General features: G+C 38.9%; 1 protein-coding gene across 2 annotated transcripts in view; it reads left to right on the forward strand.

Annotated features, from left to right (window-relative positions):
* The window catches only part of LOC118842548 (syndecan binding protein), a 41,060-nt gene that overhangs the window by 10,299 nt on the left and 10,483 nt on the right, over nt 1–20,278 (forward strand). Inside the window, exons 2-5 of one of the 2 annotated variants that reach the window (XM_036750015.1) lie at nt 415–481; nt 4,383–4,461; nt 13,826–13,932; nt 15,662–15,823. In XM_036750015.1, coding sequence (XP_036605910.1) covers nt 431–481; nt 4,383–4,461; nt 13,826–13,932; nt 15,662–15,823 — 399 coding nt within the window. In that variant the 5' untranslated portion in view covers nt 415–430. Of the gene's footprint in view, nt 1–414; nt 482–4,382; nt 4,462–13,825; nt 13,933–15,658; nt 15,824–20,278 lie in introns of both variants that reach the window. The other variant, XM_036750012.1, reaches the window with a different exon arrangement.

Consider the following 20,278-nt stretch of genomic DNA (forward strand, 5'->3'; position numbering starts at 1 on the left):
ATTCCTTAGGAGCACTGAGAAATTTAAGTAATTCCCTCAGGGTCACATAGCCAGAATGTGCTAGAAGCAGGACTTGAACTGAGCTCTTCCTGATATCAGCACTGTCTACTTGTTACACCACATTGTCTCTCACATATAAATAGTATATCTAAAATAGTATTACAGTACTTGGATACTTCATGTACTTAGTTTTAGATAGCAATAGCAGCTCGGGTTGTGAATTGTGTGTTCATATTCTTCCATTGTTCTGCTATTGAATGTAACTGTTGTATTAAATATTTTATTATGGTAACTTTATGAACATGTGGCTTTACTGTATCTTTTATAAAGCAGGACTTTACAATAACCACAATTGTATTGTTTTTAAAGGTGTTTCCAAGTTATTTTATTTAACATTTTTTCTTCTCTTTTTAGTAAAAATCCTGCAAAAATGTCTTTGTATCCATCGCTTGAAGACCTGAAAGTGGATAAAGTAATTCAGGTATATTTAAGTATATTTTTCTTTTGCTTTCTTATATTTTTTTTTTGGAAGGGTGGGGAGTGGAGGATGAAGGCGGTTCCTATAAATATTCATGATATAAATGAGGAATAAGAAGGAATGCTAGAGGAAAAATACTAAAACAATATTTTTACCTCCTGTTTCCTCTCATTGCTCTGCAGAGCTGTTTAGTTGATGGCTTGAGATGCAAATTAAAACGTGGCTTCTCTGAACTGATTCTTCTGACACAGCTTTTGAAAGTTTGATGCCTCCATTTAGAATATTAACTATGGCATTACTTGCATCTATTTGTTGTCTTTTTAAAAGTCATTTATTCCCTCTAATACAATGAAGCTGTTTTCTGCTTTACCCTGGGTAGAGTTTTCTACTCTAGGACACAAAGGGACCTCAGTGGCCATCTAGTCCAACCCTTGCATCGCAAAATAATTTTCAGGATAATACACCTGACAAGTGGTAGCTCCCTAGTTTTTGCTTGTAGACACACATTGAGCCACCCCTTTTTACTTTGGAATAGTAGGAAGTTTTTCCTGATATGAAGTCCATATTTGCTTGTTGTTTCTCCCATTAGATTGTGAGCTTCTTGAGGGCAGGAAATATCTTGTAGAACTTTTTGTATCCTCAGTACTTTGTACAGTGCCAGGCGCAATGTAAATGCTTAAATTTATTTTTTGTGAGGCAGCATGGGTTAATGACTTACTCAGGGTCACACAGCTAGTAAGTATCAAGTGTCTGAGGCTGGGTTTGAACTCAGGTTCTCCTGACTCCAGTGCTGGTGCTCTGTCCACTCCACCACTTAGCTACCCCTGGTGCTTAAATTTTTATTGACTGACATATCTTCTTAAGTGAAATGGACCCAAAATCCATTGCCATTCTGGTTGTCCTAGATACATTCTCTAGCCTATTGGTTTCCTTCCTAAAATGTGGTTCCCAGAACTGAACAAAAACTCCAGATGTAGTCTGACCATGGCAGAGTAGAATGTGACTGGCATTTTCTGTTTTCTGAAAGCTCTGCCTCTTCAGTGCAACCCAGTAGCCTAAAGACATTTTTTAGAAACTGGTCTTCGTGAAATCTTAGAGACTTTGCTATTAGAGACAATTAAATCATGGCTAAATATTTAGTATATATGCATTTACATTGATGCAATCCTTTTAAGGCTTTGAGACTTTCACAGCTATGGAGTTAATTTAATTAGTTTTAAAAGATACTGTCTTTTGGCCAAATTAGACCATTTGTTAAGTGCCTACTATGTGCCCAGGCACTGTGCTACGCACTGGGGTTACAAAGAAAGGATGCAAAGACAATTCCTTCTCTCAAGGAGTTCAGTCTAATGGGGGAGAAAAGAATGCAAGCAACTGTGTACAAACAAGCTATAAACAGGATAAATTGGAAATAATCAACAGAGTGAAGGTGCTAGAATTAAGGAACAGTAAAGGCTTACTGTAGAAGATGGGATTTTAGTTGGAATTTGAAGGAAGCCAGGAGACATAGGAGGGAGAGTAAATGGAAATTTATGGAGACAGCCAGTGAGAAGGCATGGGGTTGGGAAATGGAATGTCTTATACAAAGAACTGAAAGGAGGCCAGTGTCAGTGGATTGTAGAATCCTTTGGAGTAGGGTGAGGTATAAGGTATAAGAAGACTGGAAAGGTAGGGTGGAAGTTTTGAGCACCAAAAGATTTTATATTTGATCCTGGAGGTGATAGGAAGCCATTGGAATTTACTGAGTAGAGAGGTGACATGGTCAGAATTGCATTTCATTTTATTTTTTCACAGAGAATCTTATTTAGTATTTTATTTTTCCCCAGCTACATGTAAAAACAAATGTTAACACTCATTTTTAAAACTCTGTCAGTTCCATGTTCTCTCCCTTCCTCCCTCCTGACTCCCCTCTCCACCCCCATTGAGAAGGCAAGCAGTTCTATATAGGTTATGCATGTGTAGTCATGTAAAACATTTCCAGAATAGTCATGTTGTGAAAGAAAACATAGACCAAAAAAAAAAACCAAACCTCACGAAAAATAAAGTTTAAAAAGTGTCCTTCAATCTGTATTCAGACACCATCTCTTCTTTCTCTGGATAGCATTTCTCATCACAAGTCCTTCAGAGTTGTCTTGGATCATTACATTGCTAAGAATAGCTAATTCACAGCTGATCATCTTACAATATTGCTGTTACTTTGTACATATTTCACTTTTTATTAGCCCATTCAAGCCTTTCCAGGTTTTTCTGAGAGCATCCTGCTCATCATTTCTTATAATACAATAGGATTCCATCATAATCAGATACCACAACTTGTTCAGCCATTCCCCAATTGATGAGCATCCCTCAATTTCAAATTCTTTGCCCCCAGAAAAGAGCTGTTATAAATATTTTTGTACATATAGGTGCTTTTCCTTTTTGTTTTTTTATCTCTTTTGGGTTATAGACCTAGTAGTGGTATTGCTTGGTCAAAGGGTATGCATGGTTTTGTAGACCCGCATTTTAGGAAGATTACTTTAATGGCTGCGTATAGGGTGAACTGGGTGGGGTAAGAACTGTGGTGGGGAGACCCACTGGTAGGCTATTGAAGTAATCCAGGCTTGAAGTGATAAGGGCTTGTAGAGAAGGGAGCATTTGTGAGAAATGTGATAAAGTAAAATCATGAGGCCTTGGCAACAAATTGGATACAGGGGCTGAGAGAAGGTGAGGAGTCAAGAATGCTACCACCTAGGTTGTGAGCCTGGAGGAGTGGAAGGATGGTGCTACCTGACATGGAAATAGGGAAGTTAGGAGAAGGCAGAATTTGGGGGAAAAAATAATGAGTTCAGCTTTGGATGCGTTGGTTCAAGATATCTATGGGATGTTGTGTTGTGTGATGTCCAGTTAGTTGGAGATGTTAAGATGAGGCTGCTGGATGGCTCAGTGGGTAGAGTGCCAGGTCTGGAGTCAGGAAGACCTGAGTTCAGATTTGGTCTCAGGCAGCAGCTATGTAACCCTTGGGCAACTCATCTAACCTGTCTTAATCCACTGGAGAAGGAAATAGCAAATCACTCCAGTGTCTTTGCCAGGAAAACCCCTTGGTCATGCTGTCTCTATGGGGTCATGAAGAGTCAGACACTACTGAACGATAACCACAAGATGTTAGGAGGTCAGCAGAGAGGTTGGGGCTGGATAAGTGGATTTGAGAATCATCAGCATGGCAATGATGAGTGAATCCATAATAGTTGATGAGATCACCTGAGGAAGTGAATAGCATATGGAGAGAAGAGAATGAGGTCCAGAACACAGAGCCCTGTGGGGCAGTTATCATTAGCAAGCATGAGCTGGATGAAGATCCAGAACAGGAAATTGAGAAGGAGCAATCAGATATTCAGGTTGTACTAAGTGCTGATCATACAAAGCAGGGCTGTCCAAAATGTGGCCCACAGGTGATTTATGGGGCCTGCCTACAAGCATAGAAATTTACATAAATGCTTTAGTAAATGAAGCTGAGTGACCACAGAGCTCTCACTAAAATGGCCTGGTGTGGTCTTTAAAATCTACTTTGTTGCTCTGTGGACTTTAAAATGGAGTTTAAGGATCATTTCACTGAGTGCTAAATTTATAGTGAAATAAATGGATAGGAAATGTTATATAATGCTTCTGATTATGTACTTAATCTTTTTTACACCAGACTAGTCCCTTACCCTTTTTTGTTTAGGATATGAAAATGTGTTTTAGTTTCATTAAAAGTTATGACCAAGTTATAAGTTAAGTGTACTTACTGTTTTCATGAACTTAGTCTGAAGATTTTCTTTGAAAGATATGTGATATTACTGCTTATATGCTTAAAAGAATGCTTTCCTGAAGTAGTTGTAAGACTTTCCATTTATAATGTGCATTTCTATTTTTTTCCTTCGTTCAGGCTCAAACAGCCTTTTCTGCAAACCCTGCCAGTACAGCAATTTTGTCAGATGCCTCTGCTCCCATTTCTCAAGATGGAAGTAAGTAGCTATAGTTTTAAGTTTTTCTAGAAGTCATAGTAGAGTAAAAATTGAAGTTGGAATCTGAGAACTTGGGTTCTAATCCCTGCTCTGAGATTTACTAGCTTTGTGACCATAGGAAAATCTCTTACCAGTTTTCTCATCTGCAAAAGGGTGATAATATTACTTGAACTTTCTACTTTCCAGGGATGTTGTATGGAAAGTGCTTTGTCTCTGTTCTCTCGTTTACAGAACTATTGAACTATAGAAACATAAAAATATTTCAGGTTTTTAATTTCTTAATTTGCAGGAAGTTTGTTGGAAATAAAATGTCAGCCCATGAAATATTGGTGATGATAAGAAGAAATACTGAAATTTCACAAGGGAACAAAGTACTTCGATCTCATTTAATGGTGATGCTTTTTTGTTGAATCATGAATACGAATTATGACTTAATGAAAATTAGATCATAGCATATCATCTTGGTGGCATCCCAGCCTATGGAAGCATGAATCCCCCAGTATGCCATTCCTGGCTGTAGTCTGTATCCTATGTCATCTGGTGATGGGAAACGTTAGTATATTCTGAGGCAGCATATCCCATTTTTGGACAGCTCTAATTGCTTTTCCTTAAATTGAACCAAAATATGCAACTCTCATTCATCTGTGATAGTCCTGTCAGTCACTTGGTCAATACACATTTATTTGTTAAACATGTGTTAAACTATGTGCCAGGGAGCATGCTGGGCATACAGAGAAAGGCAAAAGATGATTCTTGCTCTCAAGGAGCTCACAGTCTAATGGAGAAGGTGACATGTAAACAATTCTGTATAAAACAAAATGTATACATGATAAATTGGAGATAATCTGGGCCCACCTAAAACAAAATCTTATCCCTCTTCCACATGACATTACAGTTATGTTGCAGAATTCTAGAGGTATAAGAACATAAGTCCTACCCTAGGTATAGGTCACCTAGTCCACATACCCCCTCCGCCCTCCGCCCTCCTGCTCCCACAACATACCTTGACACATGGTAGTCTTTCAATCTTTGCTTGTAGTCCTCCAGTGATAAGGAATGCATTACCTCCCAGAAAAATCCATTCTTCTTTTGAAAGTTGTTTTTTAGAAAATTTTTCCTAACATCAGGCTTAAATTTGCCTCTTTGCATGTTCTAGTCACTGTTTCTTGTTCTATCTTCTGGGCCCAGAAAGAACAAATCTAATCCCTCTTCCTCACAGCAGTTCTTCAGATCCCCTGAGCCCTCTCTTCTTCAGATTAAACATTCCCTATTTCCTTAAATAATCCTCATTATTTAAGATGGTCTCAAGGCCCTTCACCATTCTGGTTGCTCTTCTCTAGACCTTCTTAGTTTCCTTCTTAAAATGTAGTGCCTGAACATGAACTCCAGTTTTGGTTTGATCATGGCAGAGTAGTATGGTGGAACAAACTATCACCTTTTTCTTGGAAACTCTCACCTGAAGGTCACATTGGCTTTTTTTCCTGCTCTACAGGCTGCTGACTCGTTGAGCTTATAGTCTTTAAAAAAACTGATGCCTACTCATACCTCCTCCATTCTGTTGTTGTGATGTTGATTGTGTTAACCCATGCATTCCTATTAAATATCATCTTATTAGATTTAGCCCTCTATTCTAACCTGTCATCTTTTTGGATCCTTAATTTGTCATGCAGTGTTGGCTGTCTGTCCCAGCTTTTGTCATCTGCAAATTTGATGAGAATTTTCTCTGCTTTTTTCTAAGTCATTAATAAAATTGTGAAATAACACATGACAAAGCTCAAAGCCTTTTGGAGTACAACTACTGCACACTTCCTGCCAAACTGACATCAAATCATTGTAACTAATTTTTAAATTCAGCTATTTAATCAGTTCTCAATCTGTCTCATTGTATCCTCTAATCCAGATGTATGAAACTTGTACATACAGAACTCCGAGTGCGTCTGGAACCATATTAAAATGTAATTGGGAAATGTTTAACGAAAGTAAAAATACAGTACAACCTGGATAATGTTAGTTTGGGGTTTTCTAAGTCAATATATGGCCTACCAGGGATATTTCTGTTCGAGTTTGATATCACCGATCTAGTTCAACACTTTACATAATTTTTGCAAGAATAAAGCATTACATGCTTTCCAGTACCTTGCTTAAATCATAGGACTATACCTATAACATTTTCCAGTCTACCAGTTTAATATTCAGATACTCAGTTGAGTATTTTGACTTTGTCAAAAGAAATAAATTTAATCTTGCATGATCTGTACTTGATGAATCCAAGCTTGCTCTTTGTAATTACTGCCTCATTTTCCGGATATTCTTTAATGTTTTCTGTTTCAGAATTTCAGTAATTAAAGTCAAGCTTCCTGGCCTGTAGTTAGACTGAATTCTTTCCCCTCTTTTTGAAACTATGGTCAGCATTTGCTCTTCTCTGTTCCTGTAGTACCTCTATTATTCTTCATTATATCTCATATGTATTATTGATAGAGGTTTATCATTCATATCTTCCAGCTCTCTTAGTTCTCATCTGAAATTGCTTTTTTCTTTATGTGGCATGGTTTCCAGTCTTCTCACCATCCTGTTCACTTTCCCATAGACATATTCCAGCTTATCATTGTCTCTTTTGTAATATCAAACTGATTGCATTAGCTTATTTGCTAGCCATGTCATAAACATTGCTGCCTTATACTGAATTTGCAAGTCACTAAAATCCTAACTTTTTAAAATGAATTTCTACCCATATCTCCTCTATCTTATATGTATTTTTTTGTCCAAACCTATGATTTCATCAATGTAGGTAGCTTCCAGTATTGAACATATTGCCATCAATGCAGCTTTTCAACTCATCAGTTATAGTCTTTTTGCTTGAGGCACTGAGAGGCTAATTGGCTTTCCTGTGATCACCTAGGTATCATAAAATATATGTGAGGGTGTGTAGCTATTATGTGTCAAGTGTCATGACATGAAATCCCAGTGTTGCTGACTTCAAGACTTAAGTGGGGGTGGAGGTAGCAGGAACGTTGCTAAGCACAATACACTGGCCTATGGCCAGCCTTGAAATCAGGAAACCTGGGATTTCATGCCATGTCATGGATACGTATTAGTTACACAGCCCCAGTTTTATATTCTTTCTGTACGTACATCTATATCTGATAGATAAAATCTAGGATTTTGCATTTATCCCTATTAAGTTGCAACTTCCTTTATTTGGCTTATTGTTTGAGACTGTTGAGATAATTTTGGATTTGAAAACTCTCATCTGTTGTATTAGCTGTTGCTTCTACTTTATGTTATCCAAAAATTTGGTGATGTGTATGTGGCACCTATGATAGCGGAGTAGCAGGAAGCAGTGTAATTCTGTCCACAAAACTCCTCCAAACAGACTAAATGCATTAGGCTGAATCCTGATGGGGAAATCCAAAAGAAATCTCAGTGAGTCTTTTGTCTAGAGAGACAGACAGGGAGGTCTTCTGTTACTGGAGACTGGATTGGGCAGGAGCACAGCATATGTAGAGCATTCTAGGACCCGAGGAAAGATTGTACGCTGGAGTAAGGGAAGGTCCCAGACCCATATTAGGGCCTGTGACAGGGATGGGTGCCAATTGACAGCTTTGTCACCTACTTAGTTCTGGGTCACAGATCCAGAGTGGCCTGAGATAGGAGGATCTGTGCACAAAAGTGGTCAAGGGTAGGGAGGTTCTGGGTGGTGTAAAGAAGAAGGAAATTCAGAAGCAAGTAGTAGTGGTTTGGCTCACACCTCCGGTAGCAGAGTAGGATCTCCGTTTCAACATCTGGTCCATCCTGTAGAAGAGTAGTCAGGCCTGGCATTCCAGACCTAAGAGAAACCTATATTTAAGTCACTTTGAACCAGCAGAGCTTCCAAGCTGGCTTAAAGGGGCTGAATATATCATCATTCTACTATTGCCCAAACCAAAACCCAGGTTAAGAACTTGGAAGAGTTCAGAACAAGGGATGCAGCAAGTAAACTTTGCCTTGGATCAGATCATTTTGGGAACATTAAATGTTTGTAGGTTCCTAGAGTGTTCCTGAGATCCTAGAATACCACAACGCTAAATACCTCAAGAAAATAGCAATAGAACTTGCCTAGACCTTCCTTCCAGAAGCGTAGCAGAGCCTAGCCCTAACTTGAAGTCCAGAGGCAGGGAAGTAGGTGGGAAGAATGGACAAACAAACAAAAAACCCTACTATAATGAGCTACTATGGTTGAAGAGATGCTCAAGATACAAACACAGAAGCTAACTCCAATATATCTACAATAGTAACAGTGCCTTAGGGAAAAAACACAACTTGGACAAAAGCTAAACTAGAATTCCTAGTACAGATAAAGCAAGGTATTTTTTTTTAATTTAAAGATATTTTTATAAATGAAATGAAGGTGTTTGAGGGAAAAAATGAAATTAGAGCTGTGCAAGAAAGAATTAGAAAGTGAATTAACAGTTTGGCACAAGAAGTACAAAACCTGGCCCAAGCAATATGCAAGAAAACTGGTTCATATCTCTTAGAACCAGAGGTCATAGTGGAAACAGAAAGAATCCACTGGTAACCTCTTGGAAGAAATCCCCAAATAAAAGCTCCCTCACACATCATAGCCAAAATCCAGAGCTTCCAGGTCAAAGAAAAATGCTACAGACAGCCAGAAGGAAAGAATTAAAATACCAAGGAGCCATGGTCAAGATCTCACATGATTTAGCAGCCACCACTATAAAGAGGGGAGAACTTGGTATATGATGTTCCAGAAGGCAATGGACAAGGTCTTATAGCCAAAATAACTTACCCAGCATCTGAGTATAAAAGAATGGATTTTTAATGAAATAGAGGACTTCTAAGCATTCTTGACGTAAAGACCAAACTGTATAAAAACTTCTGAAGATCCAAAACAGGAATTAAGAGAAAGGTAAATAGATAAACAGGAACAAACAATGATATTTGACTAAACAAGGATAGTTTCATGCTAATATAAGGAGATGATACATATGTTCCCTCTGAGTGCTAGCATCACCAGTAGTCAGAGGTAATCTAAGTAGACAAGGCCTGGGAGTAGTTCTGTTATGTCTTGATGATCTTTTTTTTTTTTTTAATTTTTAATTTTATTTATTTATTTATTTAATATATTTAGTTTTCAGCATTGATTTTCACAAGAGTTTGAATTACAAATTTTCTCCCCATTTCTACCCTCCCCCCCACTCCAAGATGGCATGTATTCTGTTTGCCCTGTTCCCCAGTCATCCCTCCCTTCTGTCACCCCACTCCCCTCCCATCCCCTTTTCCCTTTCTTTCTTGTAGGGCAAGATAAATTTCTATGCCCCATTGCCTGTGTATCTTATTTTCTAGTTGCATGCAAAAACTTTTTTTTTGTTTTTGAACATCTGTTTTTTAAAAACTTTGAGTTCCAAATTCTCTCCCCACTTCCCTTCCCACCCACCCTCCCTAAGAAGTCAAGCAACTTAACATAGGTCACATGTGTATCATTATGTATAACCCTTCCACAATACTCATGTTGTGAAAGACTCACTATATTTTGCTCCTTCCTAACCTATTCCCCTTTATCGAATTTTCTCCCTTGACCCTGTCCCCTTTCAAAAGTGTTTGTTTTTGATTACCTCCACCCGCATCTGCCCTCCCTTCTATCATCCCCCCCTTTTTTATCTTCTTCTTACTCCTTTTTTCCTGTGGAGTAAGATACCCGAGTATGTATGGTATTCCCTCCTCAGGTCAAATCTGATGAGAGCAAGATTCACTCATTCCCCCTCACCTACCTTCTCTTCCCTTCCTACAGAACTGCTTTTTCTTGCCACTTTTATGCGAGATAATTTACCCCATTCTGTCTCTCCCTATCTCCCTCTCTCAATATATTCCTCTCTCATCCCTTAATTTGATTTTATTTCTTTTATCTCCCCTTCATCTTCAACTCACTCTGTGCCCGCCCTCTCTCTCTCTTGCTCTCTCTCTATATATATACATACATACACACTCACATATACATATATATACATAAACATATATATATATATATATATATGTATATATATATATATATATGCATATTCCCTTCAGCTACCCTAATACTGAAGTCGCATGAATCATGCACATCATCTTTCCATGTAGGAATGTAAACAAAACAGTTCAACTTTAGTAAGTCCCTTGCAATATCTTTTTCTTGTTCTTTTTCTTGATTACCTTTTCATGCTTCTCTTGATTCTTGTCTTTGAAAGTCAAATTTTCTATTCAGCTCTGGTCTTTTCACTGAGAAAGCTTCAAAGTCCTCTATTTTCTTGAAAATCCATATTTTGCCTTGGAGCATGATACTCAGTTTTGCTGGGTAGGTGATTCTTGATTTTAATCCTAGCTCCATCGACCTCCGGAATATCGTATACTATGCCCTTTGATCTCTTAATATAGAAGCTGCTAGATCTTGGGTTATTCTGATTGTGTTTCCACAATACTCAAATTGTTTCTTTTTGGCTGCTTGCAGTATTTTCTCCTTGATCTGGGAGCTCTGGAATTTGGCGACAATATTCCTAGGAGATTTCTTTTTGGGATCTATTTGAGGAGGCGATCGATGGATTCTTTCAAATTCTATTTTACCCTCTGGCTCTAGAATCTCAGGGCAGTTCTCCTTGATAATTTCTTGAAAGATGATATCTAGGCTCTTTTTTTGATCATGGCTTTCAGGTAGTTCACTAATTTTTAAGTGATCTCTCCTGGATCTATTTTCCAGGTCAGTGGTTTTTCCAATGAGATATTTCACATTGTCTTCCATTTTTTCATTCCTTTGGTTCTGTTTTATAATATCTTGATTTCTCATCAAGTCACTAGCTTCCACTTGCTCCAATCTAATTTTTAAGGTAGTATTTTCTTCCTTTTTCCTTGGTCTTTTGTGGTCTTTTGGACCTCCTTTTCCATTTGGCTAATTCTGCCTTTCAAGGCATTCTTCTCCTCATTGGCTTTTTGGAGCTCTTTTGCCACTTGAGTTAGTCTATTTTTTAAGGTGTTGTTTTCTTCAGTATATTTTTCATTATTTTTTTGGGTCTCCTTTAGCAAGTCATTGACTTGTTTTTCATGGTTTTCTTGCATCCTTCTCATTTCTCTTCCCAATTTTTCCTCTACTTCTCTAACTTGCTTTTCCACATCCTTTTTGAGCTCTTCCATGGCCTGAGACCAGTTCATGTTTTTCTTAGAGGCTTTTGTTGTAGGTTCTTTGACTTTGTTGACTTCTTCTGCCTGTATGTTTTGGTCTTCTTTGTCACCAAAGTAAGATTCCAAAGTCTGAGACTGACTCTGAGTGCGTTTTTGCTGCCTGGCCATATTCCCAACCAACTAACTTGACCCTTGAGTTTTTCAGCAGGGTATGACTGCTGGTAGACTAAAGAGTTCTATGTTACACGCTTGGGGGGATGTGCCAGCTCTGCCACACCAGCACTGCTCCTTCCCCAAGAACCCCCAACCTGTACTGGACTTAGATCTTCAGCAGGCTCTGCACTCCTGCTCTGATCCTCCACTTAATTCCTCCCACCAGGTGGACCTGGGGCCAGAAGCAACTGCAGCTGTACTTCTGTAGCTGCCCCACCTCAGCTGCCGCTGCCCCTGGGGTGGTAGCCGAACCGCGAACTCCTTCCACTCCCGCAGTGGTTCCCACTAACCTTCTCTGTTGTCTTTGGTGTTTGTGGGTTGAGAAGTCTGGTAACTGCTGCAGCTCACTGATTCAGGGTGCTAGGGCAACCTCCGCACGGCTCCTGGTCTGGTTGGTCTGCGCCGCCCACGCCGGACTCTGCTCGGCTCCTAGCTCCGTGCGGGATAGACCTTACCCAGAGACCATCCAGGCTGTCCTGGGCTGGAGCCCTGATTCCCTCTGCTATTTTGTGGGTTCTGCAGTTCTAGAATTGGTTCAGAACTATTTTTATAGGTTTTTGGAGGGACTCGGTGGGGAGCTCACGCTAGTCCCTGCTTTTCAGCTGCCGTCTATGTCTTGATGATCTTTTAAAAAGAATGGAAAGAGGGAGAGAGAAATACGTAAGGAGGAGAGAATGAGGGAACACCTTACACTTTAAACCCCACGCTCTTTCAAATCTGTTAAGGAAAGGAAGAACACACGTACTTGGAGTTGGATGCAGAGATACATTTCATTCAGTAGGGAAATAGGAAAGAGGCGGGGGGGGGGAGGAATGAGAAGAAGGCATAAGGGAAGGATTAATCCTAAACAAACAAAACTCTAATGTTGTATAAAAATATTTATAGCTGTTTTGAGATAGCAAAGACTGAGAATCTGAGGGGAGCGCCTGTATGTTGGGGAATGGGTGAACAAGTTTTAATAGATAAATTGTTGAAATATTATTGTATTGTAAGAAATGGTAAAGGGGATAATTTTAGTGAGACTTGGGAAGACTTGTATTTGGGTGATCGGATACCTAGTGAAGTAAATGAAGCCAAGAGAACAATTTATGTAATGGTAGCAATATGGTAATTGCAAACAGTTTTCAAAGAATTAAGAACTCAGTACCATGAATGACCATGATTCCAGAGGAGTAATGATTAAACATGCTAACTTCTGATGGAGAGGTAAAGAACTCAGAGCACAGAATAAGACATTTTTGGGAGGACATGGCTAATGTGGAAATTTTTTATTTACTATATATAATTGGGTTTGTTTTTCTTTAATTCTTGGTGTGTGGTTTTTTTTGGGGGGTGGGATTGAAGGATGAGAAGGCAGATTTTTGTTGATGGAAAAATAAAGTTTTTAAAAATCATTGATTAAAACATGTTGAGCAGAATGCAGACTCAGTTTAACCTACCTTGTTGAACTTCATTGTAATATAAAAATAAGCAATCTGTGTATATATTAGAGTTTTTTGAAGTTGTTGGTCCACTGAACATGGAGTTGCAGATCTGCATTGGTGGGGGGGAGTTTCTATACCAGTGAGTTACTCACAAGGAGTGGAAGTACAAATCTCGACCAATAGATTGATTTATTTAAAGTAATTGCAAAAGCTGTTAATCATAGGAAGTAAGGTTGTGAGAGACTTTGGTAAATATCAAGGAAAAACTCTGCTCTTAAATCTGGAGCAGTGGTGCTATTTCTTTCATTTCCTATAGCACACATCTCATCCCTTTATCTTTTGTGTTGCTTTTTTCCCCAAATTCGAGTTAACTTTTATTAAAATCTCCTGTCTCTGACACTATTTGGTAGGAAGCATAGGGAAGCTGCCTTAACAAATGACTGCTTTGTTTATCTTGTTTATAGCTGAACACTGTTGAGTAAGGTAGAAGCTAATAGTATTGATTTCAACATAAACTGTAACTTCTCTTTCTATTCCTGTAATTTTCTACTTTAAGTTACCTAGTTTCTTTTTCTTAGGTCTGTATCCTAAACTATATCCTGAGCTCTCTCAGTACATGGGCCTAAGTTTAAATGAAGAAGAAATACATACCAACATGGCTCTGGTTCCTGGAACATCTCAGGGGGTATGTAAAGTGGAAGTAGTTTAGAATTTCATAAATCGTACTTAACATATTGTTAATATATAACTGTACCTTTATGTAATGAATGTATACACTTTGATAGTTTTAGAATCTATGGTATCATTAGAGCTGAACTTGGACCTCAGGTCCAAAGGAAGTTTTGAGATCTAGGACTGGATCTATGTCCTTTTGTTCACAATTTAGCCGGTGCACTAATATCTATACTACGTTCCAATTGTAATTTATTACAATTTAGTATTTGCTTATCACCAGTGTAAAATGTCTGTGTTTTTTATGGTATGTGGAGGAAAAGTACATTGGAACTATTTTGGGAAATTAATTTTATTTATATAAAATACTGTATCTTAAGTTATATATAATATTGCTTCATTTTGTATAATTCTTTCTACATTTCCCCCTAACCCTCTCCACATATTTCAATGTTTAGGAGACTAATGACCACATGATCTTGCCCAAGTGGAATTTATAATTCCCTCCTTATTAGGCTATCAGACAAATCAGTACCAGAAGAGCGCTGCTTAATTAAAGTATCAGTGAACATAGCTAGACTAGAATTATTCATTTAACTTATGGGTCAGATGTTTGAAATATTTATTTAATCTCCTAGTATCTTATGCAGATTTCTAAGAGCTAAGAAAAATGCAAATTCTTTCCATCAAGCAGGCAACAAACTTGTCTTCACCTTAAATCTTGTACTTTTGATCTTGCCGTCACTGACAAATATATCACTTCCCTGTTCAAGAATTCTGAAATTCCCTTATTTGATCATATTCTGTTGGCTTTCCACTTCTCCCCTTTCTCATCCTATACCAAACACTACTCTTTATCCACACTATGACTTCCGTTTTCTCTAAGGCCAACTCAGATGGTATTTCCTACATGAAGCCTTCACTGATTACTTGCCAATATGACCTGATCTTTCTTTCTGCCGACTTCACGTAGCATTTTTCATCATGTCTGTTTTGCGTTTATTATATAACACAATCTTTCATAATATTGCGTATTTATGTTTTACTTATCTCCCCCATAGAATGTAAGTTACATCAGGGTGGAGATTGTGCCTTGTTTAAATTTTGTGTATCTCTTAATGTCTCCCATGGTGTTTTGCTCAGAGGTGCTTAATAAACGTTTGTTGAATTGAACAAAATGAGTAGCTGCGCTGCTGCTTTCATTATAGAATCAGTCTTTTTTATAATCACTTTTTTTACGCAGAGTGATTTTATTACCCTTCTGTGAAAAAAAAATAGCTAGGACTATGGTTTGCCGTAGGTGTAGCAGGTTATTTTGGGATAGGCCAAGAGTGCACTTCTTTTTTACATATGATTATGGGCTTTTAGAGTCTAATAATAAATAGAAATATGCAGAGAATATTGGAAAAAATTGAAGCATCAGCAGCTTTTCTTGTTCACAAGCCTTTTTATTTTTTTTAACTTGTGCATCTGGTTTGTGTAACCCATTAGTTCTACCAAGAGATATTGGAGGTAGATTGGCTACATATGTAAAATACAAAAAGTACAACGGAAATAGCTATGAGAGAGATATTAAAATGTTAGAGGTGGAGGGGATAATTATGGGAACAAGGTTCCACTATGAGAAAGGTATAGTCTAAAAATGCTGTCTTTAAGAGTGTATGCAGATGACTATGAATTTTTCTTTTAAATATGTATAAAAAAGTTTTTCTAAATACAGTAACATTAGATGCTTTTAGCAGCAACTGGTGGCCAGGCCTTCTGCTGTGAATTATATGGTGGCTCCTATAACTGGTAATGATGCTGGAATTCGAAGAGCAGAAATTAAACAAGGAATCCGGGAAGTCATTTTGTGTAAAGATCAACAGGGAAAAATTGGCCTTCGACTTAAGTCAATAGACAATGTGAGTGTTTAATTTTTTTTTCTTCTTTAAAGTGTAAAATCTTCCATACTTATTTTTCTCCCTCATTTTGACATGGAGGTTACCTGTGCTTCTCTTAAAGTTTGGGCTAGTGAACACAGGCTTTGACTATAGTCCCAGTGACATACTGTTTAATTTCTGAGAACCTTCCTAGGTAAGTATCATTCAGTAGGCTGGTAACTAGGGGATGATATTTTTGGTCATAGTAACCTGTCAGCCCTGATGGGCTGGCTATGTTGTTTGAATGTCAAATGTATGTTTGCCTAAAAGACTATTTTATGGAGAACTCACACGAGGCAGGTGCGCACACAGAAGTCAGAAGAAGCAATACAAGGACACTCTCAAGGTCTCTCTGAAGAACTTTGGAATTGATGGTGAGACATGGGAAACTGGCACAGAATCACCTAACATGGCGTGCTCATATGTAAGAAGGTGCATAAGCAAGGGAGAATTGCAATAGCTCAAAAGAAACGTGAGATGCATAGATTTAGAGACATCTCTACTCTGAATGTTATATGGACTCTTTGTGCCTGACCTATGGTAGAGTCTTTTGAGCCTATATTGGTCTTATCAGCCATAATCAGACACATTGTAGCTTGACTGCGACATAGGGATGTCATTTTGAAACTCTTTGAGAACAGAGGACAACAACTAACCAAGCATTTATTGCCTAATTTTGCTTGTTTAGTTGTTTTCAGTCATGTCTGACTCTTTGTGACCCCTTTTGAGATTTTCTTGGTAAGATACTGAAGTGGTTTGCCATTTCCTTCTCTATCTCATTTTGCAGATGAGGAAACCGAGGCAAATAGGGTTAAGCGACTTGCCCAGGGTCATACAGCTAGGAAATGTCTGAGGCTGGATTTGACCTCAGGTCTTCCTGACTCCAGGTCTGGCACTCTAACCACTGTACCATCTAGCTGCCCAGGCATTTATTAAACACTTATTATTTATTGGGCTCTGTGCTGGATGCTAGGGATACAAAGCCAGCAATGAAAAACTCTCAAAATCCCAAAAGAAGTATTATGTGTCAGAGCTAGAGTAGTTATGGCTGTTTCCACAAGGTAAGAAAGCAGGGAGCCCAACAAAGTAGTATCAGAGATGACACTCAGGTTGTGAGCATGGGGTACTGGGAGGATGGTGGTCCTCTTGACAGAATAGTGAAGTTTGGAAGCGGGGAGGTTTGGAGGAAAAATAATGGTTCAGTTTTGGATATGTTAAATTTAAGATTTCTGTGGGAAATCCAGTTTGAGATGTTTAATAGGCAGTTGGAGATGTAAGAATAGAGGGTCAGCAGAGAGGTTAGAGTTGGTTAAGTAGATTTGAGAATCATTGGCATAGAGAATTGAATCTGTTGGAGCTGATGAAATCGTTAAGTGAAATTGTATAGAGGGAGAAGAGAAGTGGTCCCAGGACAGAGCCCTGCTGAGACACTCATGGTTAGGGGGCATGATTTGGATGAAGATCTAGCAAATGATAATGAAGAGAAACAGTAATATAGGTAGGAGGAGAAGGAGTGGGTGTTGTTCTGAAAGCCTAAAAAAAGGAGGGTATCAGGGAGGAGGTGAGATTGACAGTGTCAAAGGTGCAGAGATAACTTTGGAGAGGCATCTTTTGGTTAAATAAGGACAGAAGCCGGACTGAAGTTAAGAAGAGTAAGAGAAAAGGAAGCAGAGGTACCTACTGTAGATGGCTGCCTTTAAGATGATAGTTATCTGGGATGGATGGATGGATCAAGTGAGGTTTTTTGAGACTGGAGCACACACAGATATTCAGTAGGGAAGCAGTCAATAGACAGAGATTGAAGATAAGAGAGAGTATGGATGTTGTGGGGGGGAGAGGGGTGTCAATCTTCTGGAGAAAATGGGACGGAATGGAATCACTTGTGCATGTAGAAGGCTTTTGGGTTGTCTTTGTAAGAAAAAGGGCCACCTTAGGTGACACAGGTGAAGGAGGAGATGGTGGCAGAAGGCATCTGAGTGGTGTGAGATAAGGCAGAGGGGACAAGAGAGAGCTCTTGGCAAATTGACTCAGTTTTCTGTAAAATTTGAAATAAGGTTCTCAGCTGAGAGGGTAATGGGAGGTTGAGGAGGGATGAAAAGGTTTTGAAGAGTCGCTGTCGTAAGTGTGTTAGTTAATTAGGAAGATGTAAAAGGATTGTCTAGTTACAACGAGGGCCCATTTGAGGTTATATAATATAAGTTAGTAAAGGACGCAGTCAACACTGTTGCATGATTTTCTCCACCTTTGTTCAGTAGCCTGTATGTAAAACAAAAGCAATAGATGCTGGTAGTGATCCAAGTCTGAGCCTTGGCAGGTCACAATCAATGACAGAGAACAGGATAGTATGGAGTTGAACTGGTTCACCAAGGAATCCATCTGGGGAAAGGAGGAGAGTGCACCTAGTTCAAGGGAGAGTGTGCCTTGTTCAGGGGTAATGGCCTAGAAGAGAAATGAGGGCTTGAGGGTTGGAGGTCAGGGAATTGATAAACAGGGTTTGCTATTAGAAGGTAAAGGGAAAGGTCAAATGCCAATAGATTATGATCAGATGGAGGAATTTCAGAGTTTGTGAACAAGGAAGGTAGTCGATTTGTGGGTGATGGTATGTCCATTTTTGTGGCTGAGTATAGTAGGTCATGGCAAATGAGTAAGTTGAGGAACTGAGAGGGCAGAGTGTTTGAGGGTGCCCCTAGTATGACAGCAGAGAGAAGAGAAAGATTGAGAACCCTATACTGAAGTTGTTGAGAAAGGAAGGGGAGTGTCCTGAAGGTCCATAGACAATTGGTACCCAAATTTTGATTGAGTGGTAGATATGGACTGAGTGAACCTCAAAGAAAGATAGGTTACTGAGTGATGGGGCAGGGGAGAACCTGGAAATGGTAACGAGGGGAAGGAATCTTCTAACCTTCCTCTCACCTTGACCAGTGAGTAAAGGGAAGTGAGTGAAAGAGTAGCCAGTGCTGGAAAAAGTAGCCAGGGAGTCTGTGTCATCAGGAGGGAGTTAGATCTCCATGAGAGCCATAATATGGAAGGAAGGAGAAAGGAAACTGAAATTGAACAAGTTTTGCATGAACAAAGTTAACTCAACCTAGAATAATAGGGAAAGTGGGGGGGAGGGGTAATCTTTGTATCAAATAATTGTGATGAAGTTTTACTTTCCAAGATATATAGAGGTAACTAAAAGAAATAGCAAATACTAGAAGCCAGTCCCCAAGAGTTGTCACCAAAGAATATAGAAAGTTTTCCTTTCCCTTCCCTTTTCCCATTCCCCTTCCCTTCCCAGGATGGAAGTGCAGCAGCCACTCACTGTCCTGATCCCAGTATTGATTCTGGTTTTACAGTTTGGGCCACTTTATCCCTTCTTAGGCAGCCTGGTGACCCTCTGCTCCTGAAGGCTCATCATATTGGTGCCAAATTTAGGGTTGACATGCAATCTGCTGTACTGTAACTTGGAACCCCTGAATTAGGGAAGCCAACCAGCCTCAGCTTTCCCAGATGAAATGCAAATAATTAACACCTATGTGAAAAAAATGCTTCAAATAAACAAACAAATGTAAATCAAAACATCCCTGAAGTTTCACCTCATACCAAACAAATGGACAAAAATGATAAAACATGGGAATAGTCAGTTTTGGAACGGTTATGGGAAGACGTGGGCACGTTAATGCACTGTTTGGTGGAGCTGTGAATTGGTCTAACCATTCTGAAAGCCATTTTAAAATTATGCTAAAACTAAAATGTTCATATTCAAACAACACATTTAGCATTATTTGGTGTTGTGTTTATTTCTGGCCATGCATCACAAATTCTGGTTGCAGGCTATGGTAGAGCTAGATATAGGGACTGGACCTGTGATTTTAGTGATATAAGGAATCTTGAGGTAAGAAAATGCTATACCAGAGCAGGAATGTACTTTTTCTGGAATTTATAATCTTAAGCTTATATGGAACAGAGGTGGAATTTGAACCAGACCTTCTAGGGTGGTAAAGCAACTTCTGGAATAGGAGAAAAACAGTAGACTTGGGAGTCAGAATACCTGGGTTTGAATCCTGGGTCAGTGGCTACCTCAATAGGTAATCTTGGGCAAAGTCCTTAATTTCTTTGAGTGTTGGTTTTCTCAGATAAAATGGAGATAAAACTGTATACTCCTTGATGGTGTAGGCCTTAAAGGGCTACATAAATATCAACAACTATTCAGTTTTGAGGATCTGGGATTTCATTGGTATGTGTTCTTCTTTTACGACCCCTCTATACCTTAGTAGACTGCCTTCCTGACTTTCTTGGCTGAAAAAAAAAGTCATCACTTATAACTAACCTCAGGTTCACTGATGAACCATGGCAGCACTGATTCTTGGGAATCACAACACACGCGCGCGCTCCCTTCTCTTTTGTAGGCTTTTATTGTTACTATAATTAAGACACTCATACTTATTTGATCTT

This window comes from Trichosurus vulpecula, chromosome 1 (assembly GCF_011100635.1).
Source record: "Trichosurus vulpecula isolate mTriVul1 chromosome 1, mTriVul1.pri, whole genome shotgun sequence".
Taxonomy (NCBI): domain Eukaryota; kingdom Metazoa; phylum Chordata; class Mammalia; order Diprotodontia; family Phalangeridae; genus Trichosurus; species Trichosurus vulpecula.